Source organism: Pygocentrus nattereri, chromosome 18 (genome assembly GCF_015220715.1).
Source record: "Pygocentrus nattereri isolate fPygNat1 chromosome 18, fPygNat1.pri, whole genome shotgun sequence".
Taxonomy (NCBI): domain Eukaryota; kingdom Metazoa; phylum Chordata; class Actinopteri; order Characiformes; family Serrasalmidae; genus Pygocentrus; species Pygocentrus nattereri.
Window position 1 is genome coordinate 7,075,101 of NC_051228.1, and position 15,454 is coordinate 7,090,554.

The 15,454-nt window shown below is 37.9% G+C and overlaps 1 protein-coding gene across 11 annotated transcripts in view; it reads right to left on the reverse strand.

The window, feature by feature from the left end:
* Positions 1 to 15,454, reverse strand: part of myo18aa (myosin XVIIIAa) — a 151,972-nt gene that overhangs the window by 87,755 nt on the left and 48,763 nt on the right. For 10 of the 11 annotated variants that reach the window (XM_037547605.1, XM_037547598.1, XM_037547600.1 and 7 more), the window contains 7 exons: positions 9,577 to 9,664; positions 7,265 to 7,371; positions 5,161 to 5,337; positions 3,891 to 4,101; positions 1,937 to 2,079; positions 417 to 517; positions 269 to 332 (listed from right to left, as the gene is read on the reverse strand). In XM_037547605.1, the coding sequence (XP_037403502.1) occupies positions 269 to 332; positions 417 to 517; positions 1,937 to 2,079; positions 3,891 to 4,101; positions 5,161 to 5,337; positions 7,265 to 7,371; positions 9,577 to 9,664 (891 nt within the window). Of the gene's footprint in view, positions 1 to 268; positions 333 to 416; positions 518 to 1,936; positions 2,080 to 3,890; positions 4,102 to 5,160; positions 5,338 to 7,264; positions 7,372 to 9,576; positions 9,665 to 9,738; positions 10,860 to 15,454 lie in introns of those variants that run through there. The other variant, XM_037547604.1, reaches the window with a different exon arrangement.

Below are 15,454 nucleotides of genomic sequence, written 5' to 3' on the forward strand. Positions count from 1 at the left end.
TAACTGATTATGCTTCATGAATCTGATGATTGTGAACAGTTAAAATATGGTGAAGGACTGTAATGTCAATTTTACATTTGAGACCTAAACAGAGCTTAACGTTCAAAACAATGAACTCTGAACCCAACAAATATTGCACAAATGAATCCCACCAAACCAAATAATCTGAATCTGTCAGGTTTTGATGAACATTTCAAGACACTCTGCACTTGTACCATCCAAGAAAGTGTCACACTGATGTCTACAGAATGAGTGAAGGAGCACTTACCTTGGAGTAAGGCAGGATTCCAAAGGCGCTGTTCTCAGCAAAGTGATTGAAGTGCAGTTCGGTCCTGAAGGACGCAACAAAGCAGGATTAAAAGGAGACAGACTTTTTCAGCCAAATGAAATCAGCTCTGTGAAGGAGCTCAGCTTACTTGAGAGAACCATCAGCTCCGGCCATCATGTAATAGAAAATATTGAAAGTGGATTCAGTCTCTGGTCGCCTGGCGATCCTCAACTTCTCCAGCAGCATCGTCTACAGGAAGAGTGGAGAGATCTGAAAAGATGTCTCTCAGCGCAATATTTTGCGAAGTTTTGCTCAATTTGCCTCAAATGTAGTTGATAGGCCAAGTGCTTGCTTGGAGCTATGAGGCTAACAAGTAATGGGAGCTTCAACCTCACCAATTAGCAGACTTGTCTCGCTGGTTTCTGGGACTGTTATCTTTTAATAGATAACAGTACATGATGCAGTGTCAGCATAAAAGCAAGTTTATTTGAGATCCCTTGTCTTAGTGCTTGATGATTTATGCATGGAGTGGTGGGGCTCCTGTTTCCTGTTAGCTACATTAGCCTAGCAGCTCTAGCGCAAAAGTCCAAAATCTAAGTTTGGACAAAGAGTGTGACTCTCTCGCTGATTTATCCCAACATTAACAAGGGGTCATCAGTCAAGGGCCAGTGTGGATGCAGGTTTTCTTTCCAATTAAACAGATAAGAACAAGTTTTTTTTTCTCAGTGTCAGTAAAAGAAGTACAAAAATGTACTTAGCGGATAATTACAGTGTCCACTCTTCCTGCCCTTGTTTTTCAGAGAAAGAGAGATATTTTTCCACACCTCTGAAGTTCAGTGTTAGAAGTTGGTTCTATTTTCTTCTTCTCATGATCAAAGTAATCCCAAACACATTTAGTGATGTTGAGGTCTGGACACTGAAGTGGTCAGTCCATTGTTCTAAGAACACCAGCAGCTTCTTTGCAAATGGTTTTCTTTTCTTTTCTTTTAATCTGTCTCCTTTTCTCAGTAAGAGCGCCTTGACAGCTACACATCCTTTCAGATGCAGAGCACCGAGTTGTCTTCTCACAGTGGAAGGACGGATCTGAAGCAGCTTCAAGCAGCAGTCATGGGCTGGGAGCAGTTGTGGGCTGGAGGTTAGGGAACCAGCCTTACAACCCAAAGGTCACCGGTTTGATCCCCTGAGCCGACAGGACGTGATTGAGGTGCCCTTGAACAAGGCACCTAACCCCCAACTGCTTTCCCCAATGTAGGACTAATAAGGGCCTCTTAATCTTAATTTTCTCCTCGCTCTCAAAGATGAAAGCTTTAAATGCCATTTATCTGACAGCTTTGGTGGTCTATAAGGTCTTGTAGGTGGTTGTCAGGAATCCCATTTTTCTTTTTTACCAGTTTTCTAAAAAAAGGTTTGGAAACTCCTATTGTTGGTTTTTTGAACCAACTTTCCCTTCCCTTCCTAATGGGAGTGGATTATTTTATGTGTAATCTCCTCAAAAATATCTCCAGAAAAGTGTACACCTTCTACATAATGGCCGTTTTGACTGGAAATTAAATAAATAAAAAAAATTTGTACAGTGAACCTACATCAACACTGTCTCTTTGCTACGAGTTTGGTGACCCCTGACATTAATGATGGGATCAGTACTAGTGCTGAGTTTCTGATTCCTACCTGAATGGAAGCTGAAGCCACCTGGCCAGCTTGGTCAAAGTCAAGGGAGACTATATGGGAGAAGCGGCTGGCATTTCCATTCATGGATGTACTGCAATTGCCAAAAGCCTCCAGGATGGTGTAAACAGCCTGCCACTTCTCAGCTGGGAAAAGGGGATAAGATTATAATCACAGCCAAAAGAAAACATTTTCTTTTTACACCGTTTGAAAAACACCTGCTGCCGTTTACACTATGTGAACATTTCATAATAAATGGACTAATGGAGATTTTGAAAAGCAAATCTTTCACATTTGAATCATTTTTTCCTAAATCTTAAAGCTTTTTGGACCAGACAAGAATTAAAGGGGAACTTGTTGATGTCCATCAATGACTTTTAATCTGAACCTATTTATGGTATTCAGATACTGTTCTTGACAAGGTATGAACGAGTCTTCATGAATTGCTTTAAAGGGCCCAAATTTCAGAAAACTGAATTTTTCTTTCATTTCTTAAAATAAAAGTGTTTAATATAATAAACCAACATGTAAAAGTTTCCAAATATACCATTGACTATCTAGCATATCATCTAAGCTGCAAAAACAGCCTGTTTTCGATTCACTTTTCTTGTGATGTCACAAAAACCAACATATTTACATACACTCACCGGCCACTTTATTAGGTACACCTAATAGTGCTAGTAAAAGGGTTGGACCCCCTTTTGCCTTCAGAACTGCTTTAATTCTTCATGGCAGACTTTCAACAAGGTGTTGGAAACGTTCCTCAGAGATTCTGGTTGGTTATTTGAGTTCCTGTTGCCTTTCTATCATCTGGAACCAGTCTGCCCGTTCTCCTCTGACCTCTCACATCAACAAGGCATTTTCGTCCACACAACTGCTGCTCACTGGATATTTCCTCTTTTTCGGACCGTTCTCTGTAAACCCTAGAGATGGTTGTGTGTGAAAATCCCAGTAGATCAGCAGTTTCTGAAATACTCAGACCAGCCCGTCTGGCACCAACAACCACGCCACGTTCAAAGTCACTGAAATCCCCTTTCTTCCCCGTTCTGATGCTCGGTCTGCACTTCAGCAAGTTATCTTGACCACCTCTACATGCCTAAATGCATTGAGTTGCGGCCGTGTGATTGGCTGATTAGCTATTTGTGTTAACAAGCAACTGAACAGCAACCTAATAAAGTGGCCAGTGAGTGTATTTCCACCTGCTCAGAACACAGCGATCAGGCTTTGCCCATGTATGTTAAAGTTATAAGGACCTTGATTACTTTTTTGAATGAAGCAAAACACAAGGCAGCCAATCAGAATAAGAGCTCTACCAAAAAACAGTCTTAAAGGCACAGAAACAAAAACAGCCTGTTTATTCCTAAGGGATAAAATGAGGCTGGAAAGTGGTCACGTAAAAATGAATAATGTCTGCGTTTGGCACCCAAAACCACACAAAAAGTGGTATGCAAAAGTTTGAACACCCCGTCGAATGATGTTTTCTTTATTTTCTATATGAAAATAAGTTAACACTCTCCCTACACAGAACAAACTACACATTTTTCTGCAAACTTTTTTACGAAATGTGCCATAACATCAGCACAGGCTACAACTGATGGTTTTTTTCCCTGCAAAATGTTGAATTAAGCAAGTAAACAGTAATTGTGCATGAAAAAGTGCAGAAGATTTTTTCTCTGTTTATTACGTGTTCAGTCATTTACACTTAGCAAAACAACAAAATGCTATCTGAAGGGGTGCACAAACTTTTGCACACAACTGTAAACGGACCTCGGGGGGGGCGGGGGGGTAAATACAAGATGATGTAGGATATGCCCTTTAAAACCTTTTTCAGTTATTGCTCAGATACATTACAGGCAGCTAACAGATTCACCCTCCAAGGGGTCGGACATCATACGGACAGTGACTTGGAGATGATGCTGATGAAATTCTGAAGCTTCTTTTTCAACCTCCTTCTCACCTGAATAGACTTTGCCATTGCTGCCAGCGATGGACACCAGGTACTGCACCAGGTGCTGGCAGTTGGTGGTCTTGCCGCTGCCGCTTTTACCCAGTAGCACAATGGACTGGTCCTGCCGTGTGGTCAGCAGCTTCCGGTACGCGGCCTGGGCCACACCGTAGATATGTGGGGCCGTGTCCTCCCTCCGGCAGCCCTTGAACATGTGCATCACCTGAGAGGAACAGAGCAAGTTGGAGCTACAGCTGAAGAATATTTATTTAATTTTATGTAATTATTATAATTAAGTGTTAGTTCATTATCATCATCCTCACAAAACCACCTGAAATTACAGCCATAAACATCTGAGTGTCATATATTCATATCACTCAGATCGACTGGATCTCTACACACTCTTAGAAAAAATAGGTTCTTCAAGGTTCTTTAGTAAAGAAAATTGTTCTCTATAGAACCATGAACACAAGTAACCCTTGGTATGATTAAAGGGTTCTCTGCATCATGAAATGGTTCTTCGAGAATGGTTCTTGAAGAATGTGCTGTAGGGGTTTATATAGAACCTTTTTGAAAGGAGTTCTATAAAGGAACCCTATAGAGGAACCCTTTTTGGTGCTATATAGAAACATTTTCAGAAAGGGTCTATATAGAATCATCTACTGCACATTCTCTGTCAATCTGAAGATCTATTTCACGATGCAAAGAACCTATGCAAAGCATTCTTGGTTCTATATAGAACTGTTTACTAAAGAACCCTTAAAAGAACCATCAAGTGTGTGGACTGGAAATTAAACAAACAACAGGGTGATCTCTGCCTTTTTAAACAGTATGATACACTCTTTAAAAAGATGGTTCTTGAAGGGTTCCTTTATAAAGAGAGTAGTTCTATCTACAACCATGAGTTCTATATAGAGCCATTTTAAGCTTGAATGGTTCTTTGCATGGTGAAATGTTTCTTCAGATTGATGGAGAATGTGTTGAATATGGTTCTGTAGTACCAAAAAAGGTCCTTCTACTTTTACAAGCTTGACATCGTAACAACAGAAGAACCCTTGTTGGTGCTATAGAACCATGTACAACACATTTTCCCTCAATCTAAAGAACTGTTTCACCATGCATAGTACCATTTACGCAGGAAAGGTCTCTATACAGAACTCAAGTTCCTAAATGGAACTATTCTCTTTAAGAAAGAACCCTTGAAGAACCATTTTTAAGAGTTTACAGGTTTCCCTGCTCAAACACACCTATTGCAGCTTAACAGTGAATCAGGTGTCCATACCTTCTCAGAGTACATGGACGGAGCGCTGACCGGGTTGATGAAGACGACGTTGGGCCCAGCGTACGTGTAGATGAGGTTCCCTCCGTACCTCTGGCGCAGGGAGTGCATGACGCTGGACTCGTTCAGGTACAGCAGCCCAGACAGGTCCTCCACACGGTCGTACGAGGGAGGGTTTGCCTGCGAGAGACAAAGACAGACGCATAATAAACTATACACGTTTATCTAGATTTTAGGGAGATGAATAAGATGACTACTATTCTATGGGTTCATAAACCATCTAGTGCAAAAGTGTGGGCACCCCTAGTCAAGTATGTACACATTGTTGAAATTTCAAAACATGCAGTCCATATACGCAAGCTAAACTGCAAAGACAGCCTGCGCTGAATTCACTGTTTTTGTGATGTCACAAAAACCAACATATAAACATATATTCGCTTATTTCGGCCAACAGCAGTTTAGCCCTGCCCATTCACACTGGTGTTATAATGAGTTATACAGCCCAGACGGCCTTTGGAAAGAGGCACAATACAGGTCAGATGTCATTTACATACTGCCGTATGCAAAAGTTTGGTCGCCCTGGTCAAACTGTTGGTGTTCTGGGTGAAAATCAATGAACACATTTTAATGCACAGTTACTGTTTATTTGCCGAGTTTAACATAGTGGAAAATGCAAAAGTTATGACATTTTATATTTTTTAATAAGTTAAATTCAATAAATAAATAGTAATTGTACATTACAATATACAGAAACCCCAATATTTAGCTTCTCTGTAGAGGAGGAAATCAACAAAACATGTAATCTGACCTGTGGTACTCAAACGTATAATATAAATGACAATACACTGGACTATTACTGATAAGGAAGTGACCCACAAAAAGACCATCGCTGGCTGGAGCCCAAACAGCAGACGCATGCCTAAAGACAGACCAACGTGCTGCTTTAATGGATGTGTGAAGACTCCAAACAGACGGCATCCCAGAACATACCTCACAGCTTTTACTGTCAGGGTAGTGGCTGTCATTTGGCATAGTGCCCAGGGTGCTAAACTGTCACCAGAACCAGAGCAGGTCGTACATCTCCACTAATGACACATTTTAGCCCCAGACAAGTAGCAGAATCTGGCTCATATCACTGAGCCCTCGTGCTAATTACAGTCTTTATTTTTAGATCATAACTTATCACAGTGAATTAATTCAGTGGGTGAATTATATCATATATCATATTGCACTACATTTTCACAGGTGGATCAGATCAGACTATGATCCTAGTAAACTGTTTAGAAGTTCTACGGTATATACTATATATTACAAGATGGTTGTCTGTCCTACCAAAAAAAAAAAAAAGGCATATCACAATATGTTGGGACATTTTTTACAATGCAGCTTTGACTGCCTTTAATTAAGTACCAACTGCTCTGTGTCTGATTCAAGCAAAGACTTAAGCTCAAATGATGAATCAGCTGTAGTGCGTGAAATCAAGCACCAGTATAGTAGTACGTCATTTACATACTGTTTACATAAAGCACATCATATTTCATGCAGATGTTTTTCTATGGAGCCAACAAAAAGTCAGCATTCAGCAGCTCATAAGCCAATGGCTGTGCTCATATGCAGTGCATTATTTATATGCTTCTGCACTAGTAATAGTTGTATGTACATACAAGTATACATGTATATATATATATATATATATATATATATATATATATAACCTCGTATGTCCATTTTTGTTATTTTTCAGTAATTTGAAAATACCTGCTGCTCTTTAAATTGTGTGTAAATATCATAAAAAATGGAGCAAAAATGGTCCAAAATGACACGGGGGGGTTGGGGGGGGGTCTGGTTTTCTTTACTTACAGTAAAAGTGAAGTAGGTTTTTTTTCCTTCTCCTGAAAAGTTTTCATTTTAGAGATACAAGGTTTTCTTCCAACAACAGCTAAAATATGAGTTCTTATAATGATATTCTTATTTGTGACATTCACATTTGCCATTCAGACTTGCTGGACTGAGGCAAACAACCGTTTTCTCATCATACACAAATACTCACAGGTGTGTTGCCTTTCAAGGTTACAAGCAAGTTGCTCACCAGCCTTACGTGACCCACCTTCTCCACGTCATCCTCATCCACTTCCAGCAGCGTCCCATCATGCTCCAGTCTGATCTTCACCTTCCCCTCGGGCAGACTGCCCGCCTCGGTCTTCAGCTGTGTCGCTACAGAAACAGAGGACAGACACAGGGATCAATACAGCAGGTCTATTCAAAGCTTCCACTCCGGCCTGAGCGCACTGCTCAGCACCCGGTGTACACTTACACACTGTCATGTTTGTTTTTGCAAGGAAGGGCAGATGTATTGGAGAAATGAATTTTTTATGAAATGCACCACGTCTACAAGCTGCTAGACCTGGCAGATGGGGCAACACGCTGGATAATACAGTGTTTCTCAGCCCCAGTCTTGAAGTGCTGCATTGCACATTTTAGCGTTTTCCCTGCTCTAACAGTTACAGACTGAATTTTGTAAGCTACAGTCGGATTCAGAAAGAATTTGTTTTGTTACAGTCTGGTTTTTGGACAGAATTTCATCAACTACAGACAGTTTGGGCAGAATTTTGTTGTCCAGTTTTGGGATGAACTGTGAACTACAGTCTAGTTTTGGGATGAACTGTGTGAACTACAGTCCAGTTTTGGGATGAACTGTGTGAACTACAGTCCAGTTTGTAATGACCTGTGTGAACTACAGTCCAGTTTTGGGATGAACCGTGTGAACTACAGTCTAGTTTTGGGATGAACTGTGTGAACTACAGTCCAGTTTGTAATGAACCGTGTGAACTACAGTCCAGTTTTGGGATGAACCGTGTGAACTACAGTCCAGTTTTGGGATGAACCGTGTGAACTACAGTCCAGTTTGTAATGAACTGTGTGAACTACAGTCCAGTTTTGGGATGAACTGTGTGAACTACAGTCCAGTTTTGGGATGAACTGTGTGAACTACAGTCCAGTTTTGGGATGAACCGTGTGAACTACAGTCCAGTTTGTAATGACCTGTGTGAACTACAGTCCAGTATTGGGATGAACCGTGTGAACTACAGTCCAGTTTTGGGATGAACCGTGTGAACTACAGTCCAGTTTTGGGATGAACCGTGTGAACTACAGTCCAGTTTTGGGATGAACTGTGTGAACTACAGTCCAGTTTTGGGATGAACTGTGTGAACTACAGTCCAGTTTTGGGATGAACCGTGTGAACTACAGTCCAGTTTGTAATGACCTGTGTGAACTACAGTCCAGTATTGGGATGAACCGTGTGAACTACAGTCCAGTTTTGGGATGAACCGTGTGAACTACAGTCTAGTTTTGGGATGAACTGTGTGAACTACAGTCTAGTTTTGGGATGAACTGTGTGAACTACAGTCCAGTTTTGGGATGAACCGTGTGAACTACAGTCCAGTTTTGGGATGAACTGTGTGAACTACAGTCCAGTTTGTAATGAACTGTGTGAACTACAGTCCAGTTTTGGGATGAACTGTGTGAACTACAGTCCAGTTTGGAATGAACTGTGTTGACTACAGGTGAGTTTGGATAGAATTTTACTAACTACAGTCAGGTGGGAGCGAATTTTGTTGACTACAGTCAGATTAGGACAGATTTTTGCGAGCTGCAGTCAAGGCTGGACCAAACTTTGTTGACTACAGTTGAGTTCAGACAGAATTCTGTTAACTACAGTCAGGTTAGGATAAAAGTTTGTGAGCTAGTCGGCTTCGGTAAAAACTTTTATTTACTACAGTCGGTTTTGCACAGAATTTTAACTACAGTCAAGGTTGGGAATTTTGTCAACTACGGTCCAGATCAGTCAGAATTTTGTTGCCTATGGTCCAGTTTGGACAGAATTATGTTAACTACAGTCGGGTTAGGACAAAATTTTGTGAGCTACAGTCGGCTTCTGAAAAAACAGAACAGTCAGGTTTGGACATAATTTTAACTACAGTCAATGTTGGGCAGAATTTTGCCAAATATACTTCAGTTTGGTCATAATTTTGTTAACTACAGCCCAGTTTGGATAGAATTTTGTTAAATACAGCCCAGTTTTGTCAGAATTCTGTTAACTGCGGTCCAGTTTGGACAAGTTGGACAGAATGGTCGGCTTGTACAGAATTATGTTAACTAGAGTCGACTCTGGAAACACTTTTGTGATCTACAGTTGGATCTGGACAGCACTTTGACTTCAGGCAGAACATAGCTACAGTCAGCTAGTTTTCAGGCTATATTTGTCTCATTTTGAAGTTTCAGGTCCAATTAAAACTCGCTTGTAATCAGCTGATGAGTCTGATGAAGTGCATTAGAGCAAGTAAAACCCCAAAACATCAAATGCGCATTATGTGTTTTATGTATTTGAATGTCTCAAAACATAAAAACCTCACTGACCCAAAGAGAAGCCATCCTTGTGAACCAGCCATACTTTCTCTGTGCTGTACCAGGCTCGTTCTGCAGCTATCTGTTCCTCTGTCTTCAGCTGCGGAGAGAGAGAAGAGTTTGGAGAGTAATCAGTAACCACGGTGATGATATAACCAGAAATATCTCACTTACCATGACCACACCTCTCTACTACACTACAAAACAGATCTATGAGGAGAGGGCCAAGCACTTGTTCGGTCCCTCAACCTCCAGGGGAGCATTAAGGATGATGGGCTGCGAGCTCATTCTCAAAGCCTCGATGACACACACCGTAGAGACACCCCAACAAAAATGGTGGACACATGACTGGGCGCGTGAAGTGAAACCCGAAGTCCAGTTTTTGTTCCTCATTTCGTAAATGGAAGCTTTTCACAACAGTTCAATCAGACAGGGCTATTCTGGACAATTCCTCTTTTCTCTACGTAATCTTGACCACTTTGCAGACTCAGAGCTGTGATGGAGTCTTGGGTTGAGCAGAAATCTGAACAGAAAGGCTGCAGCTTGCTCTTTTTGAAAATGGCCCGTCTGTGGTGTTGAATTACAGTATACCAGTTCTCCAGATGTCATATGCTGAAAGGTCACTTATGTGGCTATAAATTGGAGCTGAGGAGACGTGAACAATGGAAAGAGCTCAGAGGAGAGCTAGGGGGCGTTATTCCTGGTAACACTACACTCAACCAAGGCTTGGAAGCAGAAATGGAGAGCAGGTGGAGGTGATGACATGTAATGCTTTATAGCTTTACCAGCTGAGGGGTCTGTTTTAATGTGTCTATAATGGCAGAGCTCTTTTAGCTAGTTAAGTTTGAAATGTCACCCACAAGCATGCAATCATAAGCTGAATTTGCTGGGTCAAACGGAGCGTGCCTGGCCAGCAGAGAGAGCCAGCAGTCCACGAAAGTGCAGAACAGAGACAGCTCCACACGGCACGACACGACACATGCAAGATGTGACAAACTACATGCAGAGCAAAAACATTATTTTTTAAAAACAGTCAAATTTACACTATTTTCCTCTTCCTCTTAGCACGCAGTCTCTACATTTTGCTTCCTGGTTTTGCTGCACTGGATTTATATTATCAAGCTAGTGTTGCTAACAAGAAACTGAAGCTAATGACTACAATTAACATCATCCAAAAGCAGAAGAAAGAAATTGGGGAGAGTTGGTGGGGGTTGGAGGGCATGGATGAGAAGACTTCAATCATCCCCCATTCAGGCCTGTTACTACTATTTCTACTGCAGCTACTACTGTTTTTACTGCAGCTACTACTGTTTTTACCAAGGCTACTACTGTTTTTACCAAGGCTACTACTGTTTCTACTGCAGCTACTACTGTTTTTACCAAGGCTACTACTGTTTTTACCAAGGCTACTACTGTTTCTACTGCAGCTACTACTGTTTTTACTGCAGCTACTACTGTTTTTACCAAGTCTACTGCTGTTTTTACCAAGGCTACTACTGTTTTTTTTTTGCCAAGGCTACTACTGTTTTTTTTTTTTTTTACCAAGGCTACTACTGTTTTTTTTTGCCAAGGCTACTACTGTTTTTTTTTTTTACCAAGGCTACTACTGTTTTTTTTTTTTTACCAAGGTTACTACTGTTTTTTTTTTTTTTACCAAGGTTACTACTGTTTTTTTTACTTTACCAAGGCTACTACTGTTTTTTTTTTACCAAGGCTACTACTGTTTTTTTTTACCAAGGCTACTACTGTTTTTTTTTTACCAAGGCTACTACTGTTTTTTTTATTTTACCAAGGCTACTACTGTTTTTTTTTTACCAAGGCTACTACTGTTTTTTTTTACCAAGGCTACTACTGTTTTTTTTTTACCAAGGCTACTACTGTTTTTTTTTACTTTACCAAGGCTACTACTGTTTTTTTTTTTTACCAAGGTTACTACTGTTTTTTTTTTACCAAGGCTACTACTGTTTTTTTTTACCAAGGCTACTACTGTTTTTTTTTACCAAGGCTACTACTGTTTTTTTTTTTTTTTTACCAAGGCTACTACTGTTTTTTTTTTTTTTTTTTACCAAGGCTACTACTGTTTTTTTTTGCCAAGGCTACTACAGTTTTTTTTACCAAGGCTACTACAGTTTTTTTTACCAAGGCTACTACTGTTTTTTTTTTTTACCAAGGCTACTACTGTTTTTTTTACTTTACCAAGGCTACTACTGTTTTTTTTTACCAAGGCTACTACTGTTTTTTTTTACTTTACCAAGGCTACTACTGTTTTTTTTTACCAAGGCTACTACTGTTTTTTTTTACCAAGGCTACTACTGTTTTTTTTTTTTACCAAGGCTACTACTGTTTTTTTTTACCAAGGCTACTACTGTTTTTTTTTTTTTACCAAGGCTACTACTGTTTTTTTTGCCAAGGCTACTGCTGTTTTTTTTTTTACCAAGGCTACTACTGTTTTTTTTTTTTTACCAAGGCTACTACTGTTTTTTTTTTTACTTTACCAAGGCTACTACTGTTTTTTTTTACTTTACCAAGGCTACTACTGTTTTTTTTTTTACCAAGGCTACTACTGTTTTTTTTGCCAAGGCTACTGCTGTTTTGTTTTTACCAAGGCTACTACTGTTTTTTTTTACCAAGGCTACTACTGTTTTTTTTTACCAAGGCTACTACTGTTTTTTTTTTTTTACCAAGGCTACTACTGTTTTTTTTTTTTTTACCAAGGCTACTACTTTTTTTTTTTTTTTTTACCAAGGCTACTACTGTTTTTTTTTTTTTACCAAGGCTACTACTGTTTTTTTTTTACCAAGGCTACTAATTTTTTTTTTTTTTTTTTACCAAGGTTACTATTTTTTTTTTTTTTTTTTTTTACCAAGGCTACTACAGTTTTTTTTTGCCAAGGCTACTACTGTTTTTTTTACCAAGGCTACTACAGTTTTTTTTACCAAGGCTACTACTGTTTTTTTTTTTTACCAAGGCTACTACTGTTTTTTTTACTTTACCAAGGCTACTACTGTTTTTTTTTACCAAGGCTACTACTGTTTTTTTTACTTTACCAAGGCTACTACTGTTTTTTTTTACCAAGGCTACTACTGTTTTTTTTTACCAAGGCTACTACTGTTTTTTTTTTTTACCAAGGCTACTACTGTTTTTTTTTACCAAGGCTACTACTGTTTTTTTTTTTTTACCAAGGCTACTACTGTTTTTTTTGCCAAGGCTACTGCTGTTTTTTTTTTTACCAAGGCTACTACTGTTTTTTTTTTTTTACCAAGGCTACTACTGTTTTTTTTTTTACTTTACCAAGGCTACTACTGTTTTTTTTTACTTTACCAAGGCTACTACTGTTTTTTTTTTTACCAAGGCTACTACTGTTTTTTTTGCCAAGGCTACTGCTGTTTTGTTTTTACCAAGGCTACTACTGTTTTTTTTTACCAAGGCTACTACTGTTTTTTTTTACCAAGGCTACTACTGTTTTTTTTTTTTTACCAAGGCTACTACTGTTTTTTTTTTTTTTACCAAGGCTACTACTGTTTTTTTTTTTTTTTACCAAGGCTACTACTGTTTTTTTTTTTTTACCAAGGCTACTACTGTTTTTTTTTTACCAAGGCTACTACTGTTTTTTTTTTTTTTTTACCAAGGTTACTACTGTTTTTTTTTTTTTTACCAAGGCTACTACTGTTTTTTTTTACCAAGGCTACTACTGTTTTTTTTTTTTTTTTACCAAGGCTACTACTGTTTTTTTTTTACCAAGGCTACTGCTGTTTTTTTTTTACCAAGACTACTACTGTTTTTTTTTTTTTACCAAGGCTACTACTGTTTTTTTTTACTTTACCAAGGCTACTACTGTTTTTTTTTTTTTACCAAGGTTACTACTGTTTTTTTTTTACCAAGGCTACTACTGTTTTTTTTTTACCAAGGCTACTACTGTTTTTTTTTACCAAGGCTACTACTGTTTTTTTTTTTACCAAGGCTACTACTGTTTTTTTTACTTTACCAAGGTTACTACTGTTTTTTTTTTTTTTACCAAGGCTACTACTGTTTTTTTTTACCAAGGCTACTACTGTTTTTTTTTTTTTTTACCAAGGCTACTACTGTTTTTTTTTTACCAAGGCTACTACTGTTTTTTTTTTACCAAGGCTACTACTGTTTTTTTTTTTTTTTTACCAAGGTTACTACTGTTTTTTTTTTTTTTACCAAGGTTACTACTGTTTTTTTTACTTTACCAAGGCTACTACTGTTTTTTTTTTACCAAGGCTACTACTGTTTTTTTTTACCAAGGCTACTACTGTTTTTTTTTTTACCAAGGCTACTACTGTTTTTTTTTACCAAGGCTACTACTGTTTTTTTTTTTACCAAGGCTACTACTGTTTTTTTTTTACCAAGGCTACTACTGTTTTTTTTTTACCAAGGCTACTACTGTTTTTTTTTACTTTACCAAGTCTACTACTGTTTTTTTTTTTTTACCAAGGTTACTACTGTTTTTTTTTACTTTACCAAGGCTACTACTGTTTTTTTTTTACCAAGGTTACTACTGTTTTTTTTTTTTTTACCAAGGTTACTACTGTTTTTTTTACTTTACCAAGGCTACTACTGTTTTTTTTTTACCAAGGCTACTACTGTTTTTTTTTACCAAGGCTACTACTGTTTTTTTTTTACCAAGGCTACTACTGTTTTTTTTACTTTACCAAGGCTACTACTGTTTTTTTTTTTACCAAGGCTACTACTGTTTTTTTTTACCAAGGCTACTACTGTTTTTTTTTTACCAAGGCTACTACTGTTTTTTTTTACTTTACCAAGTCTACTACTGTTTTTTTTTTTTTTTACCAAGGCTACTACTGTTTTTTTTTACTTTACCAAGTCTACTACTGTTTTTTTTTTTTTTACCAAGGTTACTACTGTTTTTTTTTTACCAAGGCTACTACTGTTTTTTTTTACCAAGGCTACTACTGTTTTTTTTTTACCAAGGCTACTACAGTTTTTTTTTACCAAGGCTACTACTGTTTTTTTTTTTTTTTTACCAAGGCTACTACTGTTTTTTTTTGCCAAGGCTACTGCTGTTTTTTTTTACCAAGGCTACTACTGTTTTTTTTTTTTTTACCAAGGCTACTACTGTTTTTTTTTTACTTTACCAAGGCTACTACTGTTTTTTTTTACTTTACCAAGGCTACTACTGTTTTTTTTTTTTACCAAGGCTACTACTGTTTTTTTTTTACCAAGGCTACTACTGTTTTTTTTGCCAAGGCTACTGCTGTTTTTTTTTTACCAAGGCTACTACTGTTTTTTTTACTTTACCAAGGCTACTACTGTTTTTTTTACCAAGGCTACTGCTGTTTTTTTTTTTACCAAGGCTACTACTGTTTTTTTTTACCAAGGCTACTACTGTTTTTTTTTTTTACCAAGGCTACTGCTTTTTTTTTTTTTTACCAAGGCTACTGCTGTTTTTTTTTTTACCAAGGCTACTACTGTTTTTTTTTTTTTTACCAAGGCTACTACTGTTTTTTTTTTTTTACCAAGGCTACTACTATTTTTTTTTTTTTTACCAAGGCTACTACTGTTTTTTTTTACCAAGGCTACTACTGTTTTTTTTTTTTTTTACCAAGGCTACTACTGTTTTTTTTTTTTTTACCAAGGCTACTACTGTTTTTTTTTTACCAAGGCTACTACTGTTTTTTTTTTTTTTACCAAGACTACTACTGTTTTTTTTTTTTTACCAAGGCTACTACTGTTTTTTTTTTACCAAGGCTACTACTGTTTTTTTTTTTTTACCAAGACTACTACTGTTTTTTTTTTTTTACCAAGGCTACTACTGTTTTTTTTTTACCAAGGCTACTACTGTTTTTTTTACCAAGGCTACTACTGTTTTTTTTTCCAAGGCTACTGCTGTTTTTTTTACCAAGGC